Source organism: Giraffa tippelskirchi, chromosome 3 (assembly GCF_054371585.1).
Source record: "Giraffa tippelskirchi isolate mGirTip1 chromosome 3, T2T-mGirTip1v1.2.pri, whole genome shotgun sequence".
In the NCBI taxonomy this organism is placed as follows: domain Eukaryota; kingdom Metazoa; phylum Chordata; class Mammalia; order Artiodactyla; family Giraffidae; genus Giraffa; species Giraffa tippelskirchi.
The window spans coordinates 24935722-24952220 of record NC_137277.1 but is presented as its reverse complement, the minus strand read 5'-3'; the positions used below and the strand labels follow the sequence as shown (position 1 = coordinate 24952220).

At 45.7% G+C, this 16499-nt stretch overlaps 1 protein-coding gene across 1 annotated transcript; it reads right to left on the bottom strand.

The window, feature by feature from the left end:
* Positions 1-122: 122 nt before the first annotated feature.
* Positions 123-15073, bottom strand: UBE2Z (ubiquitin conjugating enzyme E2 Z). The gene is made up of 7 exons (XM_081582516.1): positions 14736-15073; positions 12557-12629; positions 10482-10669; positions 8048-8159; positions 5596-5708; positions 4721-4811; positions 123-2178 (listed from the first exon to the last, which is right to left on the bottom strand). Exons 1-7 carry the CDS (start codon positions 15056-15058, stop codon positions 2008-2010), a joined length of 1071 nt encoding a protein of 356 aa, XP_081438642.1. The 5' UTR covers positions 15059-15073; the 3' UTR covers positions 123-2007.
* Between the last annotated feature and the right edge of the window lie 1426 nt (positions 15074-16499).

The following is a 16499-nucleotide window of genomic DNA, read 5'->3' as shown; positions in this document are numbered from 1 at the left end:
TTCTGGCTTCCAATGAGCACTATCTTTATCTGACAGTTTCAGGCCTAGGTGAGAGGTGTGGTTGTCAAAATGATCATTCTTCCTTTTACACAAACCCTCCCACACCCACAGGCGCTTCCTCCTTCTGCCAAAACAAACTTTATTGCACCAAAAAGGAAAAAAAAAAATTCATTTATGTACAGTCAGATATAAAGACATCTCTTTGACTCCTGTGCATATATTTCCTCAACTCAAGATTTAGGGCATAAAAGTCAGGCTGGTATGCCGGACATGCTCTGCCCATGGCAGGGCCAAGGAGGATTGTCACTTGAAAAGTGGGAACACTTAAATGGATGACAGACAACACTGGACCAACAGACCAAGGGCATTCTTCTAAGCCCTGTACTAGCTCTGGGAATGGAAGAGGGGAAATTGGAAGCAGGGTCCCTTTTTGAGTCTCCTTGTGAAGAGACCCAGCCTTTAGGTACAAAGCTAAACCTCCATCCCCCAAGCCCACTTACTGTCCAGTTTTCCTTCCTGCCCTCCCAAGCAGGACATTCTCCTTTGTGCCCGCCCTCCCACCCCTGGGAGGTCCCGTGATCCACAAGGCAGAGGCCTCCCTAGCAGCAGGCAGAGCAGGTACCAATTACCGTTATCCTCCCCTTTACATGTGGCTGGATACTGACTGAGGCCCTGTGTCATGTGGCTCACTATTAGCCCACTGGGAGCCCTAACAGTAAGAATCTGAAAAGTACAGAACACATCAAAACAGGGAAGGATGGGTTCCCTTGATGCCCAGTATCACAGGGCACCTAAAGCACATTTTTCTGAGCCAACCAGCTAAAGGATCACTGCAGCTAAATACAGATAAGAGAAGCAACACAGCCAGGGAAACAGCCATCAGCCAGTGACACAGCCATCAGCCAGTGACAGAGCAGCTGGAGGTGAGGGGGGTGGAGAAGGGGAGGAGTCTTCAGAGTCCCAGCCCCCACCCCCTCTGCCATTGGCTACCCTTGTTCCCCACAACTCCCTGGGCTTTGAAGTGAGGAGGGGGACTACCGGCTGAAGTGGAAATACACAAGGACAGCCAAACAAAATACAATAGGACTAGCATCAGCCTCCTCTCTCTATCCCACCCTCAGGAGAAATACCCTCACTGTGACAAGTATTTATGAAAAATCTGTTAAAGAGACTATTCTACGTAGTGGCTCTAATCCCATACACACAGCAGCTGCTTGTGTTGGGGACTTTTCAAATCAGTGATTGTGGGAACGAATGGCATTTTCAGCTTCTTACGGTGCCTGTGCAGGCTTTACCACGACCTTGGTTCAGTCTCAGTCACATTTACCTTCTGTCTTAAATCTGAAATGGGTGAGGGGATGGGGGACAGAGGAGAAAGGTGCTCAGGTGCTAGGTAAAGCTTCCTCATCAGCAGCCGAGACTCCACCACTGTTCCTTCTCTTTGGTCTGTCTAGAACAGTGACTATAAATTAGGAAAAACTTTTATGCTGGCCCATGGGAAATAATGGGGGTAGAGGTGGGGAGGAAAAGGGCACTGGGGAGCCCTGCTTCAAGACTGCAGACAGACAACCACCCAGACTGCTGAAGTGTCACAGACAGCCCCCCACCCCAAGCTCCCTTCCAGATATCCCCATAAATCTTTTGGGCACACTCCCTCTAGGAATTGCAATTTCCGTCTCCCACCTGTCCCTAAGGAGCTGGCCCTGTGGAGAGGTGTGTTGGTTTTGTTTTTTTTGCCAGAGGCCCTCGCCCTAGGTGCTTCTGCATAGGTACCTTGGCCCCTAATTTGGGATGAACACAGTCCCAGATGCTCGAGAGCCAAGGAGGTCAGATCAGAAACAGCCTCCCCTCTCCCACACCCGGGGATCCGAGCTTGCTTGGTTCTTGCCATCTTGCAGGATGACGTCACATTTGGAGGGAGATACACAGTGCCTCTCCATCCCTGGGGTGGGGGAAAGGGACTTTGCTGGGACTCTCGAGTTGGGGGAGGGGAGAGGGGAGCAGGGTCTAAACCCTCAGGCTCCCATGCAGGTCTGTCTCTGTCCCAGATGAGCTGCTATCAGAGTCCATTTCGGCGTTCTCATTATGGAGCCTCTCCAGCACTTTCTGACGAATCAGTCCCAGGCGCATCAAGAGGGACTGGTAGTCAAAGTGGCCCCGTTTCTCTCCAAAAGGGTCCTGTGGGGGAAAGGAGACAATCGGGAAGGAAGATTCAAGTCTGGGTGGCTCACCCTAGAAAGACAGCTTTAGGCCCACATGAAGTACACGCTCAACTTCTGAGCATGGGGACAGAGGAGGGCATAGCAGATTCCCAACAGCAGACATCATCCTTGTTTAAGAATACTGTGGCACGTTCAACGGCCAGACAGGTCTGGCTTGGGCTAACAATAAAATGTGTTTGCATTCCCCCAAAGCAAGCCAATGTGCAAAAGAGGGACACACTAAAAGGGAGAGAGAGAAGAGAAATTCAAGACAAGGACTGTAATCATTAAGTACAGCGATGTTTTCAATTAACTTCATACAAACTATGGGAGGTTCTCTGCAGCTTAGATGGTAGAGAGTCCGCCTATAATGCAGGAGACCTGGGTTCAATCTCTGGGTCGGAAGATCCCCTGGAGAAGGAAATTGCAACCCACTCCAGTATTCTAGCTTGGGAAATCCCAGGGACAGAAAAGCCTGGTGGGCTATAGTCCATGGGGGTCGCAGAGTCGGACACGACTGAGCAACTAACACTTCACTTTCATACAAACTATACGAGGGAAAAACTGTCCTTTATTCCCTATACTCAAAAGGGTAATTTACTTTTCTAAGATCACAGGCAGGTAGAGAACTCAGGAATTCTGACTTCTGGATAAGCACCTGCCCTCCTGCCCAGGAATTGGTCACCACATTCCTGTCCAGATTTTTGGGCATCACTCCAGTCCTTGTCATTCAAGATCAAAGATCACCAAATATCATGTGGAAAGGGGATAACTGTCCTCAAAAATAATTACGGGTGGGGTGGAGAATATAAAAAAGGAATTAAAAATGCTAAATAGGGATTATGGCAGCAAGGTAGCTGGGCCAAGGTTTACCCAAGTGGAGACCTCTTTCCTTGGCAGTTACAAAAAAGTACATGATCCTTCCTCTCACACAATATCTGCTTCTCCCACATAAACTCCTGCCACACTTCTGCACACACATTACCCTCATGATCAGGGCCAGTGGATGTAAAGCACCGTCTCGAGACTACAGCTTGCACTTTCCACATGTGAGGGTTATGGTCCCCAGAGGCTGAACTTCACCCCTACTCTGGAGCTGTCAATTTCTCAAATCTTCCTCCTTTCATCACTGGCTCCATTTCCACCCACTCTCCTTTTCCCCAGATGCTGCTTTTCCTGCCCTTCCCTCATCAGAAATTGTTTTTCCGTCACAGACTGAGTATTAGAAATACTGCTAGATACCAGCAAAGAGAATTCCTGATGGAGAACAAGATACAGCATGCAGTGTCCTCAATGTACTCTTAGAAAAGTTTCAGGGAACAAGTCAACCTTGAACTGGCCCTGTCTTCTGAGTTTAAATGGGGCAGGTAGGGAGGAAGTCCTTGAAGGAAGGATAGGGAAACCACCATCTCTGAGGAGCACCTGAGGAAACAGGACATTTACTCCAATGGCTGGTGGTGTTGGGTGTGTGGAAACACACACCAAAAAGAACTGGAAAAAACCTGATGACGTCTTAGTCACTTAGCCAAGTCACCACTTTTCTATAGCAAGTAAAGGATCCAAAAGACACAGGACTGGTCCTTCAGGACAGGAAGGTTCTCAACCTATTGCTTATATTTGAGTCTATTTACAATTTAGTTTAATAAGAACCTACTGATGCTTTTGAACTGTGGTGCTGGAGAAGACTCTTGAGAGTCCCTTGGACTGCAAGAAGATCCAACCAGTCCATCCTACAGGAAATCCCCCTCCAAGTCCTAAATATTCATTGGAAAGACTGATGCTGAAGATGAAACTCCAAAATTTTGGCCACCTGATGCAAAGAACTGACTCATTTGAAAAGACCCTGATGCTGGAAAAGATTGAGGGCAGGAGGAGAAGGGGACGACAGAGGATGAGAGGATTGGATAGCATCACCGACTCAACAGACATGGGTTTGGGTGGACTCCGGGAGTTGGTGATGGACAGGGAGGCCTGGCATGCTGCGGTTCATGGGGTCACAAAGAGTCGGACACGACTGACTGAACTGAACTTCATTTAAACAAGCCTGAATTCTGCATTCTTACTGGAAGCAAAAGTACATTTCTGGCAGAGAATGAACAACTGGTTACCATCCTTGTAACAGGAATCTTTCAACAATAAGTGTACACTCAATGTTTCCCTAAGCATTCTTTCTCTTGGCACCCCTCTGAGCTAGGGATGAAATCCCAGTCATTGACTCTATAATCCCTAAATTCTGAGAGGGCTGATATTCTTAGTTTGAAAAGACTGCTGACCAAGATTGGAAGGAGTTCCAGGATAGAAAGTGGAATGATTCAGATTCTACTCATGAGCACCTACTTTATGCCAGGAACCTAGAACTAACTCCAGATGGCTTCACTCTCTTTGGGTCTCAGTGACTCAAATGCATCAGGTTCCTTTTGGTTCTGAATGCTATGAGATGTGGATGTCACCCTTGTGGGGGGGAGTTTAAATGGTCTGTTGTAAGGTCTCTGGAGCTAGCAGCAGGGCTCTGTTGTTACCTGCATAGTCTGGCCTTGAAGGTGCAGGCGATCTTTGCAGGCCACCTCATAGAAGTCATAATACTCCAGGAAGGACTTCTCCATCACCCCTCTGGAAAACAAGCAGAGAAGTTTAAGTTAGGCACAAGAGGGGAAGGCACCACCGCTTCACCATCTAACTTTAATGCCCAATTAAGCAGCTAGAGTTCCCATGACCGGATTTGGTTTCCTATGAAGATCTTTGAATGGAAAATAGAGCAAGTAAACACTGACTGCCCATGGTTTATTTCCCTTAGATTTTAAGGATTATAAAATGGGAGTGACTGTTAATACTGATCACCTGCACCCCAACTTCAACCCATGACTTGTTCAATTGTTTTCCAGAGGCCATCCCTAATCCCAAACCTTATTCAAAATTCTCCTAGATACACCTGAAACATTGTACATGAACCCTATATCAACTTAAAAAAAAGAAAAAAAAAGTAGCTCCTTCAAATCTTAGAAAAGTTTGTTTCATTAACTCTTTGTTCATCTAGTTTTAACACCTAGAAGTAGACATGAACACTAAGAAATGGGTTTATTATGAAGTGCTCTACACCTCATTTGGCTGTGTAACAGTCACATGTCTTTAATATGTCCAGGTCCTCATCAAACAAGGGCTCCCTGATGGCATGGACTACATCTTTCCCATCAGGCCTGGTACTCTCCCAAAACTGACAGGCTCTTTGAACTTCCTCTTAGATAACCCTTTGGTCACTTGCTCTTTAAAGGCATGAACCACATCTTTCCTTTTTATCTCCCTCTGGTGCCCAACACTGGACTGTGCCCCAAAGGTATGAACAAGCTAAATCTCCAAAAGGAATACCAAGTATCAAGTGGGCTCTCTTTACACATACCTTAATGGTTCAGGGCAGGGACACTTTCCTTCCATCATATCACAGACTGCCACTCTGATGGTCTCATGCCGAATACATTCATTGTAATTTTTGCTGTCTCCTGGATGTCTCTCCTATAATGTGACAGGTAGCACAGTATCCAAGTATAAAATTCAAGTAAAAAGAAAAGCCAGTGTGAAGAGACTTTAGATTAGTATGCGGTATATGAACCAAGCAAATTAACTACCTTTCCCACTACATGGCAGACGTGAAGAGCAACTAAGTACTTGAGACCACTCACCTCTCCCCATGCATACCAACACCCATCCTCTGCTATGGATCATTTGACTACAAGCAGCAAACCAGATGCATCAAAGTTCCCTAAGCTTGAAATGAACGGCCTTGCAGAAAGGATTAAGTGGGAAATAACCATCTATAATAATGGTGGGACAAAAAGTTATAAATGACGCTAGGAATCTCAACCTGAAAAACCTATAGATAGCAGGATGCTTCCTGGTTAACTCTTTTACATGCCCGTTGGTGCCACTATCATTGAATCAACTAATCAGATGTAGAACTCGAAATTTTCAAAAGAAACACTTCAAACTTGGTTTCGAGAGCTGATATGCAAATATGAGAGCATGGAGTCCCAACCTTTACCTTTAACTCTTCCCTTGTTGCCCCCTCCTACCACCACCAATCAATGAGAGCCTTGGCCCTGATCAAAACATAAAATGAACAGGAAAGATAAACATGCTTCAGCCTACTATCTCAGTTCACAATGTGGATCAGAGCAAAATCACAAGGGCAATGTGGGATACTGTAAACTTTTTGAGGAAAACACGAGTATTCAACACTTGTGAAAATTCCATGCTAACTATTACCTTGAGGTAGCAGTTCAGTTTTAATATTGAACTGTATTAAATTCCTGTTGATGACATACTGTTTTTGTGAAGCTGGATTTTCAGTCTCTACTTTGATAAATAGCAAATACCATATGAAAACAGGAGGGAACAGAAATGAGGGTGGTGGCTCTGAACTGAATCCATGATTTTAAAAGTTGTGTGGCACTCAACAGGTGTACACATCCTATTATTAAGTCAGTGTAGTTATCTGAGAAGGAAGTAAGTGATTTGGACCTAACTACTTAACAAATGGAAGAGTCTGGCATTTCTTTCTGCCTGGGAAACTGAAAAACCACCAAGACAAGAGGGTTCGGTGAACCAAGAATGTTTGGTAGGCTTAAGAATAAAAGTCACATGTCTTGAAAGTGACATGGGCTTCCTAGTGGCACTAGTGGTAAAGAACCTGCCTGCCAATGCAGGAGAAATAAGAGATGCAGGTTTGATCCCTGGGTTGGGAAGATCCCCTGGAGGAGGGCACAGTAACCCATTCCAGTCTTTCCCGGAGAATCCCATGAATAGAGGAGCCTGGCAGGCTACAGTCTATAGGGTTGCAAAGAGTTGGACATGACTGAAGCGACTTAGCATGCATGTCTTGAATTTCCAAACAATATGTAAAAATAAGCTCCTTGGTTAGCCAATGCAGTCCATTTCCATTTCTACCTATTCCTGAAATTACACTCACTATATGTTTGAAAGGATGGCTTAGGGAGTAATTTTTGTTCCTTCTTAAAGGGTATTTCCCTTTGTTTAGGTCTTCAGAGGAATAACCAACATTAACGTTATCTCAAATAGTTTCTAAATGAATTAAGCTGTTTTAATCACCTAAACTGAATTATCATCCTTTGAGATATCAGTGGAATTCTTTTCCTGTGCTCATGAGTATCCCTGGAAGGGTCTCTGGAACAATGTAAAACTTTGGGCTCCTGGGACTACATCCTGATCTGTGCATCCCTGTGAAAGTTAACTAACTTCTCTGAGTCACAATTACCTAAGCTGAAAATGGGGATAACATTTATTTTGCAGAGATAGTATTAGGATTAAATGAGAAGTTACATATAAATGCTTGGCAGTGGCTGCATGGTACCCCCTTGGAAAACATGAGTTTTCTCCACCTTTTCTTTGGCAGCATTGACTAAAATATTCTTGCTCTAGCCAACAACTGCTCCTTTGGCTCTGTAGGTAACAGTACTTCAGGACTCCAGAAGAAAGTCTGGCTCAGCAGCAGTCACTTGGGAGCACCTTAAAGGGATACTGCAGAATGGAGGCATACAAAAGAACTCACTGGTCGCAACCTTCCAAACAAGACGTGGAATCAATTTCCAAATGACTCCACTGACTTCCACATGGTAGATTAATCCAAGTCAATGGAAATAACTTGATAATGTTATTGTCATTTAGTAAGAAAAAAATTCATTATTATGGCACACACATGCCAGTTAGGACAAGTTTAATACACTGGACTGAGCCAGGTCAAAAACGAAACAAAAACCCTCAAGCAGATCTTTCAGATCTCTTAAAACCCAATATTCAATATTCTACACTCCACAGCTGGGCCCACCTGGCCTTACCTGCTCAAAGCCAGGTTCGTTGTGATAGGGGTTCTCGGTCATCAGGGATTGGATGGAGATGAGCACAGAAGAGATGCTCTGGGCTGGGCTCCAGGCAGGGCCAGTCCATGTACTGCAAAACACAGCAGAAGGAAGGGAGAGGGTGAAGCAGGGAGAGATGGGAAAGGCCATACAGAAGACCAGTGTACAAGTACCCTGGGGCATGGCAGCACCATCTAAGTGACTCACTTTCTCTTTCACTATGAATACTCTGGAATTTCCCAGCCTCCATCTCCTCTCATTCACCGGAAATCAGTCAACTGACTAATCCTCTTATCAAGTGGCACAAAAGAGGGTAAAACAAGCATGGTAACTTTGAGGGGATTTTCTCAGGGCTAGGAGAGTAACAGTGGACAGGGGAGGTTCCCTTCATCAAAATAAAAGAAATAAGGTAAGAAAACAACTCCAGAGACAGTCTAAATGTTGACCTCTATGGATCTCAAAGGTCTCCCTTATTTATTTATAGGTGGTGATGGAGTCAGAGAGGAGAGAAGTTGAGCCCAGAGGCCGAGAAGGGAGTGAAGCCATCTGGTTAGATAGAGGCCATGTGGTGCGACTGATGATCGGGGATCCAGTTTTCCATCAAGCCCCCAAAGATTGTCAAATTCTCTGAAGACTATGTAACTCCAACAAAGGACAGAAAGGAAATAAAGGGCATTCCGACAGCGTGGAGGATTTGAAAATAAGACATGAATAACATCTTCAACAACAGAGAAAAACCAAAATTACTCCTCTTTTATAAACCTGATGGAATGTTGGGAGAAGGAGGGAAGCTTGGACATAAAGACATTTATGTTTTAGCTCAATTAATAGAAGCGATAGCACCTGAGCTGGAAGCTGAACATAACCTAAAACAGTACTGGCTTGTTCAAGTTAACTGGCCACTTCCTTCTCCCTGCTGGTCTTGAGGAAAGGCCAGTAAGGGATGAGGAATAGCAACTTCCTCAGAGCTCCCTCTCCAGTGCCTCTCAACTTCTCTTCTCAGCTTTGCTCCCCCAGGAACCCTAGACATCATACTCTTTGAAGCTTCTATATGTGGGAATTGAAGTCAACAGGGTAAACTTTCAATGTCTTTTGTAAGTCAGCCCAATATTTTTTATAGTTAAGGAGGAAAGGAATGACGGTGATAAAATGAATGGACAACTAAGTATGCATGGCAATATTCTCCTCTGATTCTTGATGGCAAATTTTCAAATTCAGAGTAGCTTCTTTTCCTTTCCACCCAATACTTGTGCCACTTTTACTCCACACCGTCTTACTTCCCCTGTTTCTACTGTGAGCTGATATTTGCTCAAAATAGTTTTATACTGGCCTAATGAAGGAAAACTTAATACAAAAAACATGTTCAAGAACAGCTTCCATACAGAAGCAACAACTAAATCTCCTTACCACTATGGGACACACATATGACCATCTTTTCAGCACAGACAATTCTCTACCCTAATGAGATAAAGGAATTCTTTAAAGACATCTCCTTTAAAGGACTTTCTCACTGCCACAATCATGGAACATATTCCTACATTTGAGAGAAATGGGGATGAAGAGAAGTTTGTTTCAGCTGCCTTTTCCTTACACAAACCTAAAAAAGTATTGGACTGGACAGGAAGAAACAGAACAGTACCACCAGTCTGGGCAACTTTCTTCAGTTTTTACTTGTTCTCTGACTCAGGGAAATTCAGATCACACTAAAAAGACCAATCTAGAATATGCTAGAAGATATTTTCATTCTGAATTTTTAACCCCCAAAGGTGGTTAAAAGGGAATGTATGAGAACTACATGAAACAAAATCTTGGCATCACCTAGAAATAAAAATGTACTTGAAACTTGTTTCATATCTGATATGATTTCCAATCTAACATTTTTCATTCAGTTGTTAAAATGTAATAATCATCACCACCACCATCACTGCCTCCAAAGCCACTCAAGAGAAACTCAGAAATAAGACATTCACAGCCTTGAATGGCACAGGATCTGCCGCCTTTCTCAACCTGCTCAGGAAAGAATTAAGCCCTGATGCCCTAAGGTAGTGGTTCTCCAACAGTCTGCACCAGAATCACCTGGAGAGCCTGTAAGACACATTGCTGGCCCTACCCTCAGAGCTTTTGATATAGTAAGTCTAGGGTGGGGCCCAGATTCTGTATGGCTATAAATTCCCAGGTGCTACTGCTGCTCAGGGTGAACCACTTCACTAAGGCATCCATTGTACATCATAAATTCTGTTTTTTGCATCTAGAATGATACTAATCAAGTACCATCCAGGGAAGAATCGAGGAAACAGTCATTCCAATTATTTTCCGTGTTCTGTGATTCAGATGAGAAACCCTGGTTGATAAAGGCTGGCCTAGAGTAGTAGTTGCTGACAATCAACTTGGCCACTTAGGAGTCTCCTCTTACCCTAGAATACTCAAGCAGACTTTCCCATTGCGGTAGAAGTTGGGGTTAAACCTCACTGTGTTATTGCCCGTTGTCATCAGTTTGACCCGAGGTGGGTGGATGGGATAGTCGGGCGGACACCGAAACACGAACAGGAAGAAACCCCCTTCATAAGGAGTGTCAAATGGGCCTGTGATCAATGCATGAATCTGCAAAATAAAACCCCATCTCAAAATTGTGAGGTGATGTCCCATCCCAAACCCTCCTGACTTCCACTTGCTACCCACACCAGAAGAAGGACCTTCGTCTGAATCCATATTCCATATCCTCACCATGCAGAATCAATGGCCTGTGCTCATTCACACTAATAAATATTTTTGGAATTTTAAGAAACCCCATTACAGTGGAGTGGCATCTTACTCAAGAGTTACATTCTAAACTTAGAGCCCAAGGTGAACATTGGATCTAGCCAAAAATCACCCTTGAGTGTCCCTTAAAGCATGTTTTCCATTTTGACTTTCCTGATCAGCATTTTATATAACAAATGAATAGAACACCAATGTGCAAAATATAACACACACCTGTACAATATTATCCTAGCAATGTTTAAGAATACTTTTTTTTTAACTGAGTACGAATATTTGGATTTGCCTAGGTTAAACATGTGTACGATGCAACTCCACCCTCCAGTTATGTAGCACAAAGGGGAGGTAGATGAACAGAAAAGAGGAAAGGGATTGGAGGCCACAACAACAGTGCCAGTCACAGGGCAGAGCTGAGGTTTGTGATGGGGGCCTATGGTATCTGTCTCCTCTGCAGAGGATCAAACCTACGGTGGAGGATGTGGCTCAGGCAGCATCCAGCTGTGTGAAAGATACAAAGAAAAACGGGGAAACTCAGGCTCCACTCGGAGCCACAGACTATCCCCAGAACTTTCCCCAACACCATAGGTTAAATAATGATAAAAATCAGCACTTAGAACTAAATTCTCTTCCTCCAGCTGTGATCATGAAACAAGATTTCTCTTATCCAAGGGAGGAAAACCTTAACTGACTCAGTTATATTTCTTCATCTGCAAAGGCTCCTAGGCACTTAAGTCTGCTCAGAATTTAAACAGCAAGAGGAAAAAGAACCTGCAATCCAATGCCTCCATCTATAGTCCCCACCTTGTCCTGGTGGCATCCTTTGTTATCTTTTAGCCTTCAGTTGTTTGCAATAGCAAGCTCAAATGGTATCAACATGACATCAGCTCTGGGATCCCAGGGACTAGTGTATAACACTGATACTTGACTAAGGACAAGATGTCCCAGGAAAAAATTTCCAACCACATAAAAAGGAAAATCTCAATTTAAAGGGAAACCTATTTAAAACAAAACAGACACACAAAAAATACCAAATCTGAATTTTTACTGTAAGCAATATGACACTATGAGGAATTTTCATTTAAACAACACAAGATTTAGGTAATCCAATTTCTTACCAATATCAGTTTAAGTGAAAATTCATCTCTAAGGTAGAGTAATCAGTGACAGAGAAGTCTTGGTATCTATGCCAGAGGAACTTAAGCTTTCTCTGTGTTTGTGTGTGGACAAGACAGGAATGGTCTTTGGGGTGGAAGAGATATTCAAAAGCATCAGTAAGGACAGGAGCCTAAACAAGGCCCTGCAACTACAAATGCTGTTCACCCAAGCTTGCCCCATCCCCAAATATCTTTTCATCTGATTTACAGCACCACACTTAAAGGTCAAGAATGGCAGGATAGGGGAAGAGTTGGGTAGTACAATAGGATGGCCATATCATTCATCACCCAAACTGGAGCATTTTTGAGAGTGAAAGAGAGCCCTGTTAATAGTTAGGCTTGGACAACAGGCATAAACTGGGATTTTCCAAGCCAACTAGAACCCTTTGGCACCCCAAAAACAGATAACCCGTTCAAGGCTCTGTTCCACCTCACTGTGTGACCCTGGGCAAGCCACTTACTCTCTTGCAGTTTTGATTTATTCACCTATATAATCAAAGATGTGAACTGGATAATCTCTTTTAGGCTCTTCCAACGTTATGGCCCCAATTTCCCCAAACCCCACCAAGGTACATACCTTTGTCATGTCAACAGTATCAGGTACAACGAACATTCCTGGAGGAGGCTCCTTATAAATGGACATGATATCCCTGTATAATACCAAGAGGAAGTGGGGAGGGAGTGAGGGAGAGGAGAAGAAAGGGGAATCCCTTGAGCAGGACAGTTGTTGTCACCTTAATGAGGCCAGGGTTTGAGAATTGAGAAGGTGGTGCTTGGTACCACAAATGTTTGCACTGTCTTGTTGGCTGAGAAATCTCAGCTGAGGAAGTACTTGTCAGGCAAGCAGAGAGCAAATTATTATCAAAGGGGCATTGTTTCCTCAGGGGGAGGGTAGTGAGAGGGAGGAAAAAAAATCAGAGATCCCAATGGCATCAGATGTCACCCTGGAAAAGCCACATCCCATTTACTCTCACTTCCTCCCACACGGCACTTCATTCACTCCCCACCTCTGAAATTCCCAGGTACTACTCCTGAATGCTAAATGAAGACTTTTCAGTTACTAGGAAGGCTTAATCAATTCCATGAAAAATCTAATTCTATAAATCACATAGCAGACTGTTGTTGGCATGTGGATTATATGAAGCAAGTGAACTAACAGGGAGCAATAATGGCCTTCTTGCCCAGGAGACTAATAGGGTACAAATGTCTTCAGGTTGGGGAAGGGATCCTCTGAAATTGCACATGTGGAAGAGGAAACGTAACCATTACTATATGAGAAAACTTCTAGGTCATAGCTCATGAACTAGAATGAATCAGTTGTGAGCAAGGGTCTACAGAAGGATGTTCTAGTTGGAAAGTTTAGGGACGTGCTATGGAAATGAGTCTGAGCAAGTTCCTGGAGTTGGTGATGGACAGGGAAGCCTGGCATGCTGCAGTCCATGGGGTCGCAGAGTCAGGACACGAGTGAGTGACCGGACTGAACGGAACTGAGGATACACAGGGACATTAAAAAGTGCAAGTAAGCAACCGAGTAAAGGAAAAGAAGTATTGGCAGAACTGAGAGGTATGTTAGGATTGGAAGGCTGAAAATGGCCAAAGGTACAAGAGTTGAGGAGTGTTGAATTTAAGTTAGTGGTGGCAACATCGATGGAGTTGGCAAACTGTGTCAGGCACTGGGCCAGGTACTTTACACACAGTATGCTGTTTTACAGAACAACCAGTAGGTAGAAACATCTGAAGGAACTTGGAATGTGGGGAATGTGATTACCTAGATGAGGATGACTGTGATGGGGGCATGGGGAGAGAATCTGGTCGTCAGCAAACAGGTTTCAGGACTGACAGTAGCTAAAAAGCATTCCCTTTTCCTCTGTGATAGGTACTATACGCTAAGCAATTTTGCAAAAACATTATCTATTAAATGATATGATCTAAGATCAGTCACCCAAGAAATAAGCACAGAAGGGACCTGGACCTTTGTTCCTATATTTGAATTGGGTATATTGACTTCAGAAAGTAAATCACATGACTAAGGGGAAAGAGTACAGAAAACCAAGTCTTGAGTGGGATATTACAAACCAAAGTGAGACTAGGGGTGGGGGCGGAGCGTGAAGGAAGCTTGAGTTCCTGGAACAGGTGTGAGAGCAGACAGTTTCGGGATTCTGGAAAAGTGATTCAAGGGAAGGTTGCGGGCTTATGGGGGAAGAGACCTAGACTTGGGGAGGGGACTCTGAGGAGGGGGTTTGAGGAGGCCGGGAATAAAAAGCCAGGCTGGCCTGAAATCTCAGGCCGGGCGAAGCAAGCTATGTGTGTATTATTACAAACGGGGCTCAGGAGGAGACGACGCAGGGGACCGCTGGGTGGGGCCTCCTGGCAGCATCTAGCAAGGCTGGGGTGGGGAAGAGGGGAGTGAGGCGGTGCAGAGAGCGGGAGGGGGTGTTACTGAAGCGCGCAAGGGTCGGGTTTCGGGCGGGAGGTAGGGTGGTGTGGGGGAGGGTGTCCGGATGGGAGACCAAGGGCTCAAGAGAGGTTACCGAGGGGCGGGGTCGGACCTGGACAGGCCAGGAAGGGCTTGGTGCTTGTGGGGCGGGGGAAAAGAGGACTTGGATCCCGAAGCTCCAGGTAAGCAAGACGTGGGCCTTGGAGTTGGGCCACCGCGAGGGCAGCGGGGGTTGAGGGGTGGTAGTGGGAAAAGGTGGGGGGGCGGGGAAGGTCGAGCCCCGGAGCTCGGGGCTGGGGGAGGAAAAACCCCGGCTCACCGCTTGATCCGGAGTAGACATTGCGGCGCGGTTCGCTCGCCGTCCCAGTCGGAGCTGAGTGTGGGGTCCCAGTGGCTAAGAAGCGCGGCCCCGTGGGCAGCGGCCGAGGGCGGGAGCCCCGGCAGCGGAGCCAGGCCGCTCCCCGGCCCCCCGGCCCCGCCCGCTGCCGCCGCCGCCGCCCACACATCCGGCAGGAAAGGCGGCCCAAACCCGCCGCCGCTGCCGCTAACACCAACAACACCGGTAACGCCGCTGGCCCCAGGGCCCGCCGCCCCGGCGCCTGCTGTCGCCGTCGCCGCCTCTTCAGTCGGACTCTCCGCCATCGCTCCTTCGCTTCCGGGACTGCTAGGCAGCACGTCCGCCGACCAGAGCGGCCGCTGCTCCCTCCCGCTCCTGCACCACCGAGAGCCGGGCCAGAGTGTCCCCACCCTCCGCTTTCCCGGCCGGGGCGGCGCTGGCTCCGCCCACCCCCTCCCGGAGCAGCGAGAGGCGCTCTGCAAGAGCGTCCACCCCACAGTCCTCCAGAGAGGGTGGGGGTCGGAGCTCGCCTGGCAAGAGTGTGTACTGGGCCTGCGCGGATCCCGCGCTTTGCGAGAGTCGGTTCTGAGGCCGGTTGGAACTCCTAGGTGTGGTCGGGTGCCCAACTCCAAGGAATATTTTATTTTGAAGCGTTGAAAGGGGAAGAGAGGAGGGCCATTGACCACATGTAGGAACGCGACCCTCAGACGTGCGCAAGGGGGAGGATTGAGGCTCCAGCTTCTTTGTGGGGAGGCGCTGAATAGAGGAGTTGACTCCCTTAGGGCCATTCCTGTCCGAAAGTCTGTGATTTATCCTTCCTGCACCCTCACTCACGGAGGGCAGGCTGCCATTGCCCCCTGCCTGCAACAGATGCAAGAGAAAGGAAGGAAGGAATCAGAAACTGCGAGTGGAAAAACTACCTCGTTTTAGAATTTATTCGATGTATATTTATGAAGGGCCTGCTAAGTGCCAGGCACTTTTGCTAGGCGTTGCCATAGGGATACTGAAACAGACCGAGGGAAGCTTGGTTAAAAAACAAAAAAAAAATCAAGCCTCCTGACTCCTCGCTCAGCATTTCTTCCGACGTCTTTGAATATGCAGGAATCAAGGGGATGTGAGTTTAAATCCTGGAAGGATTTCTCAGGACTTTATTGAGATATGTAAGCTGAAAAAACACTGTGGGCTAAGGAACACAAGCTATCAAAAAAAAGCCTTCCCTTTTCTCCCTAGCAAGAGTACAGGATCATAATCTAACACTCCCATCGGGACCTGGGGCCGCACTGAGTAACCAAACATACTGATACTTCTGCAGGAAAGCATATGAATATTCATACTAGTTGGGTAATTTATGAATATTCATACTAAAACAAATAGCTTCACTTTATATTTTTGCCGCCAAATTTGTTTTTAAAAAGTTAAGTCCTGTCTTCACAGTTTTGTGAATTTTCCAACAAGGGACTGTGGAGTTGAATGATAATAGCATTTATTGGGAATTAAAATACTGTGTTAACATTTACTGAGTAAAAAAAAAAAGAAAAAACATTTATTGAGTGCCTAATATGTGCCAAGGGCTTTATATACTTTGTCTTGTTTATTCCTTTCAACAAACCTGTGAAGTGAGTATTGTTATTAGTCCTTTCTGATAGGTGGCATATTGTTACAGCTTGGAACTCTCTGACACTATCACATTGTACCTTGTACTAATTATGGTACATAATGGTACAACTAATTTGATACCTGTTGCTT